Source organism: Babylonia areolata, chromosome 23 (assembly GCF_041734735.1).
Source record: "Babylonia areolata isolate BAREFJ2019XMU chromosome 23, ASM4173473v1, whole genome shotgun sequence".
NCBI classification, from domain to species: Eukaryota; Metazoa; Mollusca; class Gastropoda; order Neogastropoda; family Buccinidae; genus Babylonia; species Babylonia areolata.
The window spans coordinates 29,788,379-29,806,138 of record NC_134898.1 but is presented as its reverse complement, the minus strand read 5'-3'; the positions used below and the strand labels follow the sequence as shown (position 1 = coordinate 29,806,138).

The window sequence follows — 17,760 nt, the reverse complement described above, 5'->3', positions numbered from 1 at the left end:
CTGAAACTCACGCGCGGATTTGATATTCTGCACGCGAATATACACCACGGGGGACGGGGTGTGGGTGTGGGGTCAGGCACTAGCAGGTCTGCACATATGTTGACCTGGGAGATCGGAAAAAAATCCCTACCCTTCACACACCACCAGGTGCGCCAAAACCGGGGATCGAACTCAAGAAACTCGGGTGAGAATCCAGCGTTCTAACCGTTCAGCCACCGCACCCGTCTGACTCCTGATGCAGTGTTCACCTGGGTTCCAGGCACAGAGGAAGGTGGCAGAATGGTTAAGACGTTTATCTCCCAATACAGAGTCCGTGAGGGTCTGGGTTCGAATCCTGATCTCGCCCTTATTTCTCCCGTTAGACTGCAATGTCAGAGTGAGTATCTAGTCATTCGGATGAGATGATAAACCGAGGTCCCGTGTGCAGCACGCACTTGGCGCACCGAAAAACTCCAGGCCGTGTTTGAACGTGGTGTTGTGTCCTTGGGAAAGGCACGCTGTGCTGGTATTTTCCTCACTCCAACCAGGTGTATGAATGGGTACCTGACTTCAGTAGGGGAACGCTGAACACGGCGGGAGAGGATTGGGTTCTGCCTTCTCGTGCCGATCCCAAGATACAGTGGATATGAATTCACTGCCCCGATGGCCGTACATGGTTACGGGACCTTAAACCTCAACTTGAAACGAAACATGAGCTGTGGATTTGCACCCCCTTTTTTTTTTTTTTCTTTTTTTTTTGAGGAACAGTTCCAAATCTGTAGATCCCACCTCAGACAGAGGAGTGTAAATCATCTCTCATTTCCATTCAGTATGCAGATGTGTGAACATTGTGTGCATGTACATCGTGTGTACATAAATATGTGTAAGTATAAAAAAATATATATATATTTTATGTAAATAAATCATTTGACTTCAGGCATCATTGTAGTTGTTTGGTTTGTGTGCATCTGTATGCATGAATGTGTCAGTTCTAGTATTTTTGCTACTGGTTGCGGCTACTGTTGTTTTTGTTGTTGTTTTGTTTATATATCTTATTTGTTCGTGTGATGCAGATTGTATGCACACACACACACACACACACACACACACACACTTTATCTCTTTCACACACACACAAAGTTAATTACATTTATAGTTCTATTGAGTATACAACAAATGCCATTCTACAAATGGCTGAAATCTTACTACAGCAGCCACACTGCACACATGTGGGGAATTCCAGGACACTACTGACATGCACCACTGTAATATTTACTGTTTCTGTATACGGCTGGATTCTCCTGATGTAGAAATAATATCCAACACATCTACACATGTGGAAAAGAAGAATTCTAACCATATCATCATCACGTGAGCATATCCAAACAAGCCAGTCTGAGATAAATAAATAAACACCATAATATACACACTACACAACAGCAGCACAATGAGAAAACAGGCATGGCCAATCAACCACACAATCAATCAGATCTCTGCTTGTTGCTATGATACAATGCTCTTCTTCATGCCCCATTTAAACCAGATACATACGCCATGAATCAGTCATTACAGATCAGAACACTGGCTCCCAAACACATGCACATTAAAAAGTATTAAAAAAGAAAAAAAAAAAAAACCTTGAACATGCACACACCAACTCAAACACACACAAAAAAGAATGCAGTAAAAGTCTGAGAGTACAGACCCAAAAGCCTTGATTTCTGTGTCTGTGTGGAGACTTTGTCGAGTGTCACTGTTATAAAGTCAGCCACTTTAGTAAAACAGGTTCCTTTTCAGGGCCTGGTGTGTGTTGCACTTGGGACCTCGGTTTATCATCTCATCCAAATGAACAGACTCTCAGTTTGATTTTCCAGTCAAACTTGGGAGACAGGGTGAGACCGGGATTCTAACCGAGACTCTCATGGACACTGTATTGACAGATAAGTGTCTTAGCCGTTCTGTCACCTGTGGTGTCCATACATTGCAAATCATTATCATTATTACTGACTAGACTTTCAGTGAATACTCATTATTTCTGACATCTTTGGTATAAATTATATCCTGTTCCAAACACCATTCTCTTGTAGACTATTCAAATACTGTTTGAACAACACTGTTCACACAGAAATGATTTCTGCAACCATGTTCCTTGGCAATTCATGTAAACAATTCCATGTTTTACCGCACTGTTTAATTTGACGACTGAACTGAACACATCTCATCAGGCAGTTTCAAAGTAAAAAATAACAAAAGAGTTTTCCTCTTTCATTGTCAATAAAAAAAATATAAAAAACCCAATTTTATGACTTTTTTCCATTTTGATTTCTGTTTTTAACATTTTCGTTTTTTTTATGTATTTTATTTAATCATGTCAAATGTTCATGTAACTGTACAAGTTAATTCCAATGTGGTTTAATGAAGTGTATTTATTATCTGAATGACTGAAAAACAGTGATTTCCTGGTCTTGTCCTCCATCATTCAGGAGACAATTTGACATGTAAGATTTTTCTGACTGACATACAGTCAGTAATGTGTTTCTGACTGACATACAATCAGTAATGTGTTTCTGACTGACATACAATCAGTAATGTGTTTCTGACTGACATACAATCAGTAATGTGTTTCTGACTGACATACAATCAGTAATGTGTTTCTGACTGACATACAGTCAGTAACCAAATCAAGAATCCAGTCACTCTTCTTCCAGTGCTCAACTCTCACTTTCACCACACACACACACACACACACACACACACACCAATACAACAAACACATGCACACGCACACACACAGATACACCCACCCACACCCACAAAAAAACAAATTTAAATTAAGATGGTTGAAGAACAAATTAAACAATAACACTACAGCAATACTGAAAATTGGAGATTGGTGATGACTAAGCCATACTATTTGCAAAATAGAATAGCCAGTTGTGGAAATGGATACAATGTGCACGTGTGTATTCAGCCAATCCAAAGAAACACACCCCATAACCATCTTAAAAAATAAACCCTCACATGAACAAACATAACACATAATGCTAATACTAGTCATGCAAATGTACCCTATCCACCCTGATGATCAGACACTTAGGCTATTGATGTCTTACACTGTGCATAAATATTTGTCATAATATTTGACATTCACTGAAAGAAAAAGAAGAAAAAAAAGTACACACTTTAATCAGCAGAAAAACCCAAACATAAACACTACAAAATTAAAACAAACAAACAAACAAAAAACAACAAAAAGCAAAAACAAAAACAACAACAAATGCAACAACAATAACAAATGAAGTGACTCATGAATAATTCATCAGAAAAAATAATCAATAAATCTTAGATTTTATACAGAACTAGAACTGCACAAATTAAAAACAAACAAGAATGCATGTAGAAAAGGGTAAATATTACAATTCATGAACCGATGTGAACAGTGTAGTAACATTCATCACGGTCATTTCAAACCGCAATCAAGCCAAAGAGTTGGAATGCATTAAACTGGAAATAAAACAAGAGCAAAACACTGACACACACACACACAGCCCATTATCATGGGAAATATCACAACATTTATGCACATCTGTGTCTAGACACAGCGGTGTTGATCAGCCTCTGTGACAGTGTTTAGCCAAACACACATCAAACACAGTCCGACAACACCACGGTCACATTTCGTCATCATTACATACTATACACCTACACTATTCTACAAAACTTGCTTTTTTTTGCCCCTCACAGAGAGTAAATTATAGTGGATCAGGGATTACATTCATTATTCATTATGCCTGACCAAAAACAAAATTCACCTCCTGCTTCTCTCAACACTTTCTTCTGTGCCAACCGTTTTTAATTTAATTTTGTTTCATTTCATTTCCCCAGTCCCCACCTGATGAAAGAGAAGTCACTGCAATACTATATGACATTGAGTGAGGAGATTCTATCACCAGTGACCGTCTGTAATTGCAAATTTCAAAAGGGAAGTAACCCAAGAAACGATATGAAGAATCCGCAGTTGCTTCCCTTCCTCGGAGTCGTCACACCCAATGTTTGCCTTTCAAAGTCTTTTGCACAACATGAGTGAACGTTTCTTTGCGATTTCTTTTCACAAGTCAACTCTCAGTCATTGCAAGATGAAGAGTTAACATTTAAGAACAATTTCTTTGATCTGAATCAGATCTACGTCCTTGTAAGAGAAAGAGTCAACATTTAATCAATATTACCTTTGACATGTCAGATCTGAGCCTGTGTGAGAGAAGGAGTTAAAAAGTTAACCCCATTTTCTAAGTTTTCTTTTGACAAGTCAGATCTACAACCAGAGATTTCTCTAACCATTTACCTCGGTGCCAACATACTGTTATTACTACTAATTATCACTATAGCAACTACCTGTATTTCTTGTAGGAACTGTGCTGATCAGTAGTCTGAATTATAAACAAAAGGCATGTCAACACTGATTACTGCTGCTTTAGAATTATAACATTAACATGAGACTACACTCATATCACACACGGTACACTGTGAAATTACCCACCAATACTGAACTTTTAACGTTTATCATTGTGGCAAAATTCTAAATCCATTCCTCAAAATCAATGATTGTCTACCACTGTCCACAACAAAAAATCTGACATTCTGTCAACCAAAACACCTACCAGTATTACCAATGCAGCCTATCAGTATGCTGGTGAACACTTAATAAGAGGTCCAACGCCTAATCGATTCTGCCATGTTGCCTCTCTCTATCAGCATCACAATGTCAAAAATATCAAAACTGATGACTACAAATCAAAAATACATCAACAGGTGAATGCCCATCTGTACACACAAACATCTACTATCTCTCTATCTACTACATTATATGTCCGTCTATTTGCAACATTTGTCTCATGTTTCATCAAATAATAATAGGCTCAGTCATGACCGGAAAAGGACTTTCGAAGATTAGATGAAATCATTCTCCATTCTTTTTATTTTTTCTTCCTTTTCTTAAAACCCACCTCTTCCCAAAATAGCCTCCCTTGCCTGCCCTTCCTTGTCTTTAGTTTCTACAGTTTTAGAGTTATGCATGCGTGTGAATGACTGGTGCGAAAGCGCTTTGATTTGTCTCTGCACAAGATTCAGTGCGATATAAATACCATTATTATTAGTAGTAGTATTATTATCTGTGTTGTTTTACCGTATGTATGCCTGTGTGCAGCATGTGTCCTGTTTTCCTCTACACACAGCAGACATGTTTCTCATCACAGCTGGCTGAAAATCTATCACAGATAGCTGATATTTTAATTCTCCAAAAGGAAAAAACCCACTGAATTGTTATATCATAATTTCAAAAACAAATTCAATATCATATTTCATTTACATACACTGAATTTCATTTAAACTATCATATTTGATTCAACATCTCCTGTGGTATCTTTTGCTACTTCCTAGCAATCAATATCTGATTGCAATATCCTACAATCTATCACCACAACAATTTTCCAGTCATAAAACCGACAAGAGATAGGAGGGAAAGACAAGGAAGGGAACATTTCTTATTCATTTGAATTTTCTGAGTCTTTCCTTTGAAGTGTAACAAATCAAACTACCTCCTTGTCTGGAGCATCAGGGAGAAGACGACACACCACCAACAAGCAGGGAGTGTTAGGGGGCAGAGGGAGGGGTTTACACACGCGTGCACACGTACATGTATGCTAAATCATCACACTGCAATTTGCTTTCAAACTGGGGTGGGGGGGAAACTACAAGTCAAAACAGGACACACAGATCAGGGGAGGAGGGGAGGACAGCAGGGGTGGGAGTTACTCAGTTAGCGGGAGGAGGTTGTGGGTGGGTAATTAGGGGGAGCTGGAGGCAGGGGTAGGAGTTAGCGGGAGGAGGTTGTGGGTGGGTAATTGGGGGGAGATGGAGGCAGGGGTAGGAGTTAGCGGGAGGAGGTTGTGGGTGGGTAATTGGGGGGAGATGGAGGCAGGGGTGGGAGTTAGCGGGAGGAGGTTGTGGGTGGGTAATTGGGGGGAGATGGAGGTGTGGCTGGTGAAAAGAACTGGTTAAGGACAATGACAGAGAGACAGAGACAGAGAGACAGAGACAGAAAGAGACAGAGACAGAGAGAGCACAGCCCTGGGATGAGGTGGGGGTGGGGGGTGTGGGGGGCAGGATGAGGCACTGCACTGCACCGCTTGGTTCAGCATGGTGTGACAGTTGTAGACGTTGCAAAAAAACAACAACAACTGCCCGACAGAAACACAACCCAATGAGGATGGGAAGAAATGTGGAGGGATAGGGTGGAAAGATCTTGTTAAGGGTGACTGGGTGGAGAGAGTGAGAGAGAGACAGAGAAAAAGGAAATGAGAGAGAAAGAGAGACAGAGGCAGAGAGAGACAGAGAGAGAGAGAGAGAGATGGAGTGAGAGAGAGGGGGGGGGGTTGAGGGAGAGAGAGAAAGAGGCAGAGAGAGGGAGAGACAGAGAGAGAGACAGAGAGAGAGAGGGGAGAGAGAGAGAGAGGGAAGAGAGAGAGAGGAAAGAGAGAGAGAGACAGAGACAGAGATGTAGACGTTTTATTCATATAGGCCATAGCTCCTTAAAAGGGGGTACACATGGAATTGAAAGAGAGACAGAGAGCGAGAGAGAGAAACAGAGAGAGAAGCAGAGAGATAGAAAGAGACAGAGAGAAATGAAAAAGACAGAGAGAGAGACAAGGACAGAGAGAGGGAGACAGATAGGAAGATAGAGAGAAGCAGAGAACGAGAGAAAGAGGCACAAAGAGAGAGACTGAGAGAGTGAAAGAGAGAGACAGCGGCAAAGACAGAGGGAAGAGAGTGACAGACAGAGAGAGAGAGAGAAGACAGACAGAAGAGAGAGACAGAGACAGAGAGAGAGAGAACATAGCACAAGGATGTGGGGGGCGGAGGGGTTGGGGAGGTCGGGGGGGTCAGGATGAGGCACTGCACTGCACAAGGGAGAGAAAAAGAGAGAAGTGAGACACAGATGGAGACAGAGACAGAGACAGAGAGCACAGAACAGGGACGACGTTGGGGTGAAGGAGGCAGGGCGAGGCACTGCACTGCACTGTACTGGTTAGTTCAGCATGGTGTGACGGTCGTAGATGTTGCGGCGCTGCTCCTGCACTGTGCCCTTCCACTTCTTCTGCTCGTCCGTCATGCGGTTCAGCAGTGACCGCTGCCGGGCCGCGGCGGCGGCGGCAGTGGTGGGCTCCATCTGCGACACCTGGGGCGTGGACATGTCCTCCTGTTTGACACAGAGGGCAAGCAGGTGTATAGATAGCGTTTGGATTGATTCCACACACACACACACACACACACACAGGGGGCAAGCAGGTGTATAGATAGCGTTTGGATCGATTCCACACACACACACAGAGGGGGCAAGCAGGTGTATAGACATCTGTTTGGATTTATTCCTATTACCCCCTTCCCCCATCTTGCCTGCGCCCCACCTCCCACCCCATCCCCACTGAATTTTTCTTTGTTTTAACTCATGGAGTGAATATGTCCTCCTAGAATACACACAATACACATGCACACACATACACACAAGGCAGGCAAGTGTATAGACAGCTGTTTGGATTGATCCTCCCCCACTCCATAGGTTTTTTTTTTATTGGATATGTCTTGCAAGAACACACCTAAATACACACACTCACACACAAATGCACACTCGCATGCATGTACACACACACACACAAATGCACACTCGCATGCATGCACACACACACACACAGGGCAGGAAGGCGTAAAGACAGCTGTTAGGACTGATCCCACCCCCACACCCCACCCACATTTTTTTGTGTTTTCCACATGGTGTGGATATGTCCTAGAACATGCACACACAACAACAAGGTGCAGGCAGGTGTACAGACAGCTGTCTGGATTGATTCCCCTCCCACACACCACTCCAAACTCCCCTTAACCCTTTCGCTGCCAGGAAAATAAGATTTAAGTGAAATCTATTTGCCAGGGTTTTTTCACAAAAAATGGGTATAAATTTTCAAAAAATTCTGTGCTCTTTGTTATTGGAAAAAGACCCATAAAAGTATACATTTTCTGAAATGGAAATGAATAAAGAAAACAAAAACACATGATGTTTTCCCATTATATATATTTTAAGTGACATGCTGTTGTTTTGAAATCAGTGGGGTTTTGTTTTTTTTCACATTTTCAACTTGTTCATTACAAACATTAGTCAGGTAATTTGCACAAAAATATAATTTTCTGGACAAATGGACATCTGCACACACAAAATCATACTAGAACAACCAGAAAAGAAAGAAATAGATGCATTGTGACTTCTGCAAGTGATAATATGGATGTGAGGCCACGCCCCCTCAGTCTCCACCCCCCTCCTCTTCACCCCTCTCACACGGTCACTTCATCCAGTTCTCATCAGACCGCGTTGGCTGAGTGCCAAGAAAATAGCTCATACGGCGTCCTGCTAAAAATTCGGTGACCTGTCGTCTGCTAGAGTTAAACAGCCGGCATCACTCACTGATAGTCGCATCTTGGCCACTCTCTTGATTGCTCCCTTTATTTTCTATCAAATCGTCCTATAAATGTTCACCACTGTCTTCTCCTTTGAATTTTGCTCCAATTCTTTCTGAGCATCAGCTAAAGAAAGTAATCTTGGTTGATTTAGTTCGCCACGAGCGCATGTCTTGAGCACGGAGTCAGTCCGACATTTTGTTGAGCAAGCGAGGAGAGGAGCCAGGCAAAGACTGCGGCCAGTAACCCAACCAAAACGTTCAAATAAAGGACTGCCTTATGACGCAGATGGTGTTTCTAGCTATGAATAGAATCTAGAAAGATTCCCCAAGCTAAAGCTACCAGCATTTTTGTCAACGAACTGAATGCAAAGCAGGGAAAAGTCAGAATATTTCGATGACGAGTTATCTCGTCATTGTGGCAGCGAAGCATACATGCTTTCCATGACGAGTTATCTCGTCAGAAAGGCAGCCTAGGGGTTAAATTTAAATTTTTTTTTTTTTTTGTTTTTTTTTTGTTTTCCACAAGGAGTGGGTATGTCCTCCAAGAACACACACACACACATGCACACACACACAGAGGGCAATCAGATGTATAGACAGCTGCTTGGTTCGATTGTGCCTCCCCCCACTTCCCCCCAACCCCCCTCAAAAAAAAAAAAAAAAAAAAAAAAAAAAAATCCACATGGGGTGGACATGTCCTTCAGGAACACACACACACACACACACAGAGGGCAGGCATGTGAAAAGACAGCTGTTTCAATTGATCCCCCCCCCCCCCCCCCTCCTGTGAACTGGAGTTTCAGTGTGACTCCAGGATCATCATCTACTGAGAAAAGTTCTTGCCATTCACCAATTTTTTTACCCAGAAACCCTGACGATTATGACTGGAAGCAATGCCTGCCTTTGTATGTGTGTGACAATGCAGATTGGGTTAGGATGTGCAGAAGCACTAAACTTAGTGACCCTCTGAAGTTTGTCTGTGACCCGTTAGAATTATGTTAACAGAGTGACTTGTACCTCCAAAAGGCTGCAGAAGAATATTTTCCATGTAAAATCCACTCTAATATATGCATGTGAGTGTGTGTGTGTGTGTGTGTGTGTGTGTGTGTGTGTGACTGAAGCCTGACTGAATGCCATGGGTAAACGAATAATGAGCCCCTTAAGGCATTTCTGAAGTCACCTCTACCCAGGTAGGCAGCCTGCTGTGCAAATGACTCTGTGTCAATTCAGGTGCTTAAAGCCTGGTCTCTGAATGGAGATAGGTGCAATATAATTATCAATGATATTAAGATTTTGGAGTTAACAGAAGTATGAATGATGATATCTAAAACAATCAGAAGCATCAAAATAGTAAGATCTCAAACTCATCAAAAGCATCAATAGTGATAAGATTCTGAACTGATCAGAAGTATAAATAATAAGATTTTGATCTTATCAGAAGTTATCAAAAAAGATTTTGATCTCACCACAAGTATGAATAATAATATGATTTTGAACTTATCACAAGTATTCGTAATAATAACACTTTGAATTTATCAGAAGTATCAGTAATAAGATCCCCAACACCACAAGCATAAAAAAATCAATAATATTTTAAACTGATCAGAAGTGTAAATAATGACAATATTTTGAATGAGCACAAGTATAAATAATATCAAGATTTCAACCTGATCACAAGCATCAATATAGCTCACAAGTGCCAATAACAATAAAATTTTCAACTGACCACATGTACCAATAAGATTTTGAACTGATCACATGCACTAATAAGATTTTGAACTGATCACATGCATCAGCGATAAGACTATGAAATTATCACAAGTACCAATAACAATAAAATTTTTGAACTTATCACAAGTACCGAAAAGACTTTGAACTCATCACAAGCCCTGAGGGAGGTACTGATAAGATTTTGAACTGATCACATGCATCAACAATAAGACTATGAAATTATCACAAGTACCAATAACAATAAAATTTTTGAACTTATCACAAGTACCGAAAAAAAGACTCCGAACTTATCACAAGTCCTGAGGGAGGGGGGCAGGAGGGGACCGTACCCAAAAGCATGACGTCAATCAAACATGATAAACAGCGATTGAATTCATAACACACAAAAAAAGAGGAAGAAAAGCCGCGGCAGCAGCAGTGTGGTTACCAAATTCACCTCCTCATCCGTGTGCTGGCTGTAGCTGGCCGGACGACGCTGGATGAGGGGGTCCAGACACAGCAGGAACAGCATGTACACAAACAGCAGCGACACCACGCAGATGATGAAGATCACCACCACCTGAAACGCACAACGCACACACGCTCCATGTAACGTGTGTGAGACACACACAACACACACACACTCCATGTAACCTGTGCAAGACACACACACAACACAGACATGCTCCATGTAACCTGTGCAAGACACACACAACACACACACACTCCACGTAACCTGTGCAAGACACACACAACACATGCTCCATGTAACCTGTGCAAGACACACACAACACATACTCCAAGTAACCTGTGCAAGACACACACACAATGCACACACGCTCCATGTAACCTGTGCAAAACACACTCTCCACCATAACCAAATTCCAGAGACTCAGGACAGCAGTTGCCTCCTCTGCTGCTTGTGTGGTCAACCGTCATAGTCCCACACAAACTGGCTATCATACAGTTCACACAATTAAAAAAACCCAATAAGAAAGAGCGAAAGAAAAAAAAACTGAAACACACAGCCCACACAATCACAGTGGAAAAACAACAAGAAGAAATAAAAGAAAAAACAAACAAACAAAGCCTGACCAGTGCACTGGGTTTAGGTGCAGGTCAGGCATCAATTGGATGTTTTCCATTGTCAGATAGCGGTTGATGTGTTTTTTAAGGCATGTTTATAGTCAACTGGATGATGTAAGGCGCTTTGAGCAGCACTGGTGCTGGATATCGCGCCATAGAAAAACTATGTATTATTATTATTATTAACTTTGTGTTTTCTTGCACACGTCGTGCAGCATATATGGATCAGCCCCACGCTCTGACACCTCCTTGGAACTGAAACTGTTCACACAAGTTGGGTTCTTTCATGTGCACTAAAGCGCATGCTAGACATGGATCCTCGGTTAATCTTCTCATCCTGTTCATACACGTTGGGTTCTTTTTCATGCACTAAGCGCATGCGAGATATGGAACGTCGGTTAATCGTCTTATCTGAACGACTACTGAGCGGGTTACCTTTATGGTGGTGGTGTTGCGACTCTCGTACTTGCACTCGCAGTAGTGACAGATGTCGATATGCTGAGGGGACTCCACAGGTGGCACCACGTACTCACACTGGCTGTAACCACACACACACACACACACATACACACATGATTAAACACATGTACACACACACACTCACAAATGAACATTAAACACATACATGTACATACACACAAACCACACAGGAATATTAAAGACACACACACACACACACACACACACACTCACATATATGCATTTTAATTTTCATAAACAAATGCATACACATGCACACATTTCAAGAGAAAATGTTAAATGATGTTAAATCTTTACATTCACCTTTTAATCAATGCTCTACCCCCTTATACCGCACACCCACATACATGTACACATTATAGTCTTATATCACCCAATAGAAAAATACTAAAAAGATATCAAATTAAGAAAAAACACACACACAAGCACACACATATATAACATATGTACACACAAGCATAAGCACACACACACATACACATGTACAAGCTAACATACACAATGGATCTCAATAAAGCTAAGCCAAACTGACATCAATACCTGGATGAAGAGCACAACACAGACTCAATGTCACAATCATTTTTCAATGTTCAAAATTTATCAACTTTGGGTGGAGGATGAGGGAGGGAGGGTGATTCATACACTGAAGAAAAAAAAAGAAAAAAAGAAAAAGAAAAAAGTACAGATTCCTAAACTGTACCAAAAACATTTGGGACAATGTATTCAAAAGTATTTCTGACAAGAAACAACACAGTTAAACATACACAGACAGGGACACACACACACACACACACACACACACACACACACACAGAGTCAGAGAAAGTGTAGTGGCTCCTTGACACACACAAAAATCTGTAAATTATTCTTTTTATGAATATATGAATCATTCATATACATATATATGTATGTATATATATATATATATATATATATATATATATATATATGAATATATTACAGTGAATACTACTCTCAGTTTACAGAAAGCAGGGTAGATCTCATCAATCCCAAAGTAGACGCCTCACACAAAACCTGCCCGGCAAACATGACATGAAGCTGGTATTCTGAACCAAAGGGCAACAAAATTATTATACAGTAACAACGTCAGCAGTCTAATGAAGCCACAACAATGTATTATCTCCAGAGTCAATTACTGATGCCCTTTGAGTTCAACATCTGTTGCTGCTGGTTCTTTCATTGCTATTTTCATACACGCACAGTGTACTCACTTCACAGTTGATGTATAGATCAATCTGTTACAAGTGTGTGCATGAGAGAGAGAGAGAGAGAGAGAGAGAGAGAGAGAGAGAGAGAGAGGGAGAGAGAGAGAGGGGGAGAGAGAGAGAGGGGAGAGAGAGAGAGAAAGAGAGAGAGTGACAGTGAGAGTGCGCATGTGTATGTGCGTGCGTGCGTGCATGCGTGCGCGTGTGTGTGTGTGTGTATGTGTGTGTGTGTGTGTGCATGTGTGTGCGTGCCATGTCTGTGCGTGCATGTGTGTGTGTGTGCGTGCATGAATGTGTGTGTGCATGTATGTGTGCGTGCATGTGTGTGTGTCTGTGTGTGTGTGTGCATGTGTGTGTATGTGCTTGTGTGTGCGTGCATCTGTGTATGCATCTGTGTGTGTGTGTGTGTGTGTGTGTGTGTGTAAAGAAGACGAAAGGAATACAGACAAAGATGCAGATGCAGACTGTGAACGGCCACAGCTGCACTGTCTACTGACCAGAGATTGGGTTCCACCATTTTAATGTAGACGGGTCCCGTGCCATTGTTTCCCAGCACACGCGGACACACACATTTGCAGCGCACATCCTCAAAGCTGGCTTGCTGAAAAGTCATAAAAATAATGATGAGGATGATGAGGATGAATTATTATGATGGTGATGTAATGATAATCATGAAAACAATGATAGTAATGTTGCCCAAATTTGGCTTTACATACTGCATTATTGTCATGAATGTATGCGATGTGTTTTGTGGGTCAAAATGTGGTGTGTGTGTGTGTGTGTGTGTGTGTGTGTGTGTGTGTGTGTGTAATACATTTCATGCAAGTGTGTAATTTTTTCAGTTGGCTCAAAACACAAAGTTCAAAGTAAAAAGACTATTGCTTTTTTAAAATTTGTTTTTCATAATTTATTCTAATAGATTTTTTTCTTTCTTAAAATAAAACTGATCTCGCTGAAGGCATGTCTTGAAATATTCTGTGTTGGACAATAAAGGATTGACCGATTTATTGATAAAATAGTAATATTATTACTGCAACTACAAGTACAAACTTAACCACAGTTTTTCCCCCACAAAAACTTCAAAAATAATTTCCTCTTGTCTTCAGTCTTGTCATGGAATTACTTCCATTTAAAAGAAGCTAAGAAATTCGAAGCTATAGTAAACTTTGCTTGATTCATTTGAAGTATTCTGTGCAACACACTGAAACTCTATGACAGATTATGAAAAAAATTATATAAAAAAAAGAAAGAAAAAGGAAAAAAGCAAACAAATTTTAATTTGAACTGTTAGTATGCAGCAGTTTTTTTTACTTTCAACACATGAGCAGTACCAGTACACACTACAAACTTAAAAGGCCTAAGGTCTCATAGTCATAGCCTTTATAGCCAGTGGGGCAGTGAATTCATATCCAATGTGTCAACAGCTTGGCAAGGGAAGGTAGAGCCTGATCCTCTCCTTCTGCCCCTTTAACCTACCTAAACTGAAGTCAGATACCCGTTCACACCTGCGGTGGACTGAGGAAAAATTGGAGTAAAGTGCTTTTTCAAAGGATATAACACTATGCCAAAACAGGGTCTCAGACTCTGGTGAAAACTGGATCAGAAGTCTGACGCCTAGCCAAATCTGCCATGACATCTCCAGTGCAGTAAAGTTCATTTCCTGTCAAAGCCACGCGATCACCAGATGCATCAATCATCCAGTATGTGTCCACAGTGCCTCATGCACAAGGCCCACAACTGTTGCCCTGAACTGAGTATCACTGTGATTGATTACTGTTTGGTAGCTGTGGCACTGCATGCAGTCTGCACATGTGTTCCCCACCTCCTCCCTTCCACTGGCCTCTCTTCAGTAGAAACATGATCATGATGATGAAAGTTTCAACCAAGCAATCCTTTTTACATTCTCACTATCTCTCTCTCTCTCTAAAACTTTCCCTTTGTCAGTTTGTGTTCTCTCCTTTCTTTCAAACACGCAGGCACACACACACACACACACAACCTTCTTTCCCTATGAATGTTTCCCGAATGTGTGCCCTTTCCTGCCTTCATGATCACTGCCTGTCATGTCTTGTCATCTTCTATTGCAGGGCCAATATCAGCTTACTGATGATTTTTGTTACGACTGGTGCATGTTGGGTATAGACTCTTGTGTTTGTATCAAGAACTAAAAAAAAAAAAAAAAAAAGAAAAAAAAAGGATACTGATTACAAGATCTTAAATGTGTGCCTTTGATTTATGCATTCGAATAACACACAAAAAGGGTTCAGGCACTATGACTATGTCTGACCTGTGATTCTGGGGAAATAATAATACTTGTAAATGAAATACATGTAGAAAAAAACATATGTATCCACCTAAATCCAACAGACATTACCAGGATCCCCAGACCCTCGGATCAAAAGTCCAATGATGTGACCACTTGGGCACTCGCCTGTCCTATTTATTACTCCGTATAAAATAGACACTAATAGTAATAGAGTCAATCCTGTCTCCACCCCCTTCCCTGCACATGCACACTATTTCCCATCGTTATCATAGTGCAAACACAATTAAGGTAAAGACTCTGGTAATATAAGTGGCTATTTGATAAACATTGAAGCAAAGTCTAAGCCCATACATCTGATGCCGTGTGATACTGATGACAGAACTGAAATGAATGAAAACACCGACTGCAACAGAGCAGACTCAACTGAGTGAACATCATTTCTACAAGTCGAACAATCAAAAGTCGTCAATAATCTTCCTCACCTCTGAAAAATCCGGTAAAGCAGTGAAAACAACAAAAACAAGCACAACTATGCTGTTCAGAGCTGAGAGACCCATTGCCATGCTGATTTGCTTGTAAACTATCTGAGTTACGCAAAACTGTTTTGGCCCACGGAGCTTCACAGTGTCGAATCATTCACATAATGAATGGAGATCGCACCTGCTATTATACACAAAGCAGATCGTCACTTGGCGAACAATTTTACTGAGCGCACGATTGTTCTTAAAATGTTTATTTTGCGGAGAGAAGGGATCGAGGTTCGTGGTCCATGCGTGCACGCAGTTTTGCCATTGTTTATGTGTTATCCATGGAGTTTGAGAGTAGTCGATTTTGGATGGTTGGCTTGTTTGATAGCCGCCTACTATTTTACTTTTAGATAGTGATCACTAACGGTATGTGACTCAGTGACTAACTTGTAATTTTCAGTTTGTGTGTATACAGATCAAGTACACACGTTAAATATCCTTTTTCCATTTAAGCGTTCGATGGTTATATGAACATGAAAATACGCAGGATGCATCAATCATAACAGAGTGATCAGCAAATTGATGTCAGTCCGTCAGTCATGGCCGTTCAGAAAAAAACACACACACAGCAATGTAGGGCCATACCATATGGCTTAGATCTTTCCCACCTGCAGTCAGTATAGGCCGGCCTAATGCGATTAAACCATAGACATATATATATATATATATATATATATATATGTGTGTGTGTGTGTGTGTGTGTGTGTGTGTGTGTGTGTGTGTGTGTGTGTGTGTGTGTGTGTGTGTGTGTGTGTGTGTGTGTGTGTGTGTGTGTGTGTGTGTGTGTGTGTGTGTGTGTGTGTGTGTCAGTGAATTAAACTCACTATTCTGTATCCTCCTCAGCCACGTTAAGTGTAAACTGCGGCCAGGTTACTGCCGGAGGATCGATGTATGGTCCGGGCTGCTTTGCTATCATAATCAACACGCTATCTCCATACCAAGTAGACATAAGTTAAAAACGAAGCCTTCACCACATATATCATGATTCTCTGTCAAATTTAAAAGTTGACCCCGGCAAAACGGACAAGATCAATGAAATACGTGAGCGACTTCAGTCAAATATCATGATACACTTAGACCAACAAGGACCAGCTGAGTGAGCTATGGATTCAATCCAGTGCCAATTTGAGTCCTAGGTTTGATCACAGTTCAGAGTTTAAGGAGTGGTTATAGATTTCAGAATTTGATACACCTTCAATCATCTTTAATGTCACAACCACGGACCCTGCTGGGTGTAAAATTTCCCCGTTATCCCTGGTTGATACGTCTGCATAACCGCTTTTGTGCCCGGCTGAACCCGTTTGATAATGATGACCGTCGATGATTGTGGTGGTCGCTTACTTGATGGAATAAATGCTTGTCTCTGTACTCACACAAAGCATCAAATACGCACGTTAAAGGTTCTGTATACCACACAAAATTTTGTGGTGGATTGTTGGAACACAAAAATACCCAGTATGCTTGTCTCTGTACTCACACAAAGCATCAAATACGCACGTTAAAGGTTCTGTATACCACACAAAATTTTGTGGTGGATTGTTGGAACACAAAAATACCCAGTATGCACCAACCAAAACAACAGTTATTAGCAAGTTGATGTTGGTCAGAAGAATGATATTTCTTGCTCGTGTTCTCGGTGGTGCAGGTGAGAAGGTCACCATCTGGAACTAAATGGTTCTAACATCGAAATACAACCCCTTTAAAACGCAGCTGTGGACAACCAATTTGCAAAGTTGCTCTATACATAGTCAGCATGGCAACTGGGATGGGAAGTAATTCACATGTTCGAATACCTAGTTCTTTCCCGAGGATATTTGATGCTTGACTTCAGTCTGAAGCGACAGACTGCACAGTCTTAAGCATATTATGGATGACACACCAACAGACCATGGGTGGAAAACTTCCCTGCAGTTTATCTGTACGAAAGAAGAAACCACTAATAAACCATCATATGTAATGATCAAACACAATCTCTCTTC

The 17,760-nt window shown here is 41.1% G+C and overlaps 1 protein-coding gene across 2 annotated transcripts; it reads right to left on the bottom strand.

The window, feature by feature from the left end:
- Positions 1 to 1,123: 1,123 nt before the first annotated feature.
- On the bottom strand, positions 1,124 to 15,901 carry LOC143297759 (proton-transporting V-type ATPase complex assembly regulator TMEM9-like). 2 transcript variants are annotated; one of them, XM_076610222.1, is made up of 5 exons: positions 15,737 to 15,901; positions 13,486 to 13,589; positions 11,718 to 11,820; positions 10,645 to 10,776; positions 1,124 to 7,234 (listed from the first exon to the last, which is right to left on the bottom strand). In XM_076610222.1, exons 1-5 carry the CDS (start codon positions 15,815 to 15,817, stop codon positions 7,064 to 7,066), a joined length of 591 nt encoding a protein of 196 aa, XP_076466337.1. In that variant the 5' UTR covers positions 15,818 to 15,901; the 3' UTR covers positions 1,124 to 7,063. The 2 variants fall into 2 exon arrangements, with proteins under 2 accessions (XP_076466337.1, XP_076466338.1); XM_076610223.1 differs by having other exon boundaries at positions 10,654 to 10,776.
- Between the last annotated feature and the right edge of the window lie 1,859 nt (positions 15,902 to 17,760).

Coding starts and splice junctions, on each gene's coding strand:
- LOC143297759 (XM_076610222.1), bottom strand. CDS start 15,817: ATGGCAATGGGTCTCTCAGCTCTGAACAGCATAGTTGTGCTTGTTTTT. Junction 13,590..15,736: donor CTTTACCGGATTTTTCAGAG/GTGAGGAAGATT, acceptor ATGACTTTTCAG/CAAGCCAGCTTTGAGGATGT. Junction 11,821..13,485: donor ATGGTGGAACCCAATCTCTG/GTCAGTAGACAG, acceptor GTGTGGTTACAG/CCAGTGTGAGTACGTGGTGC.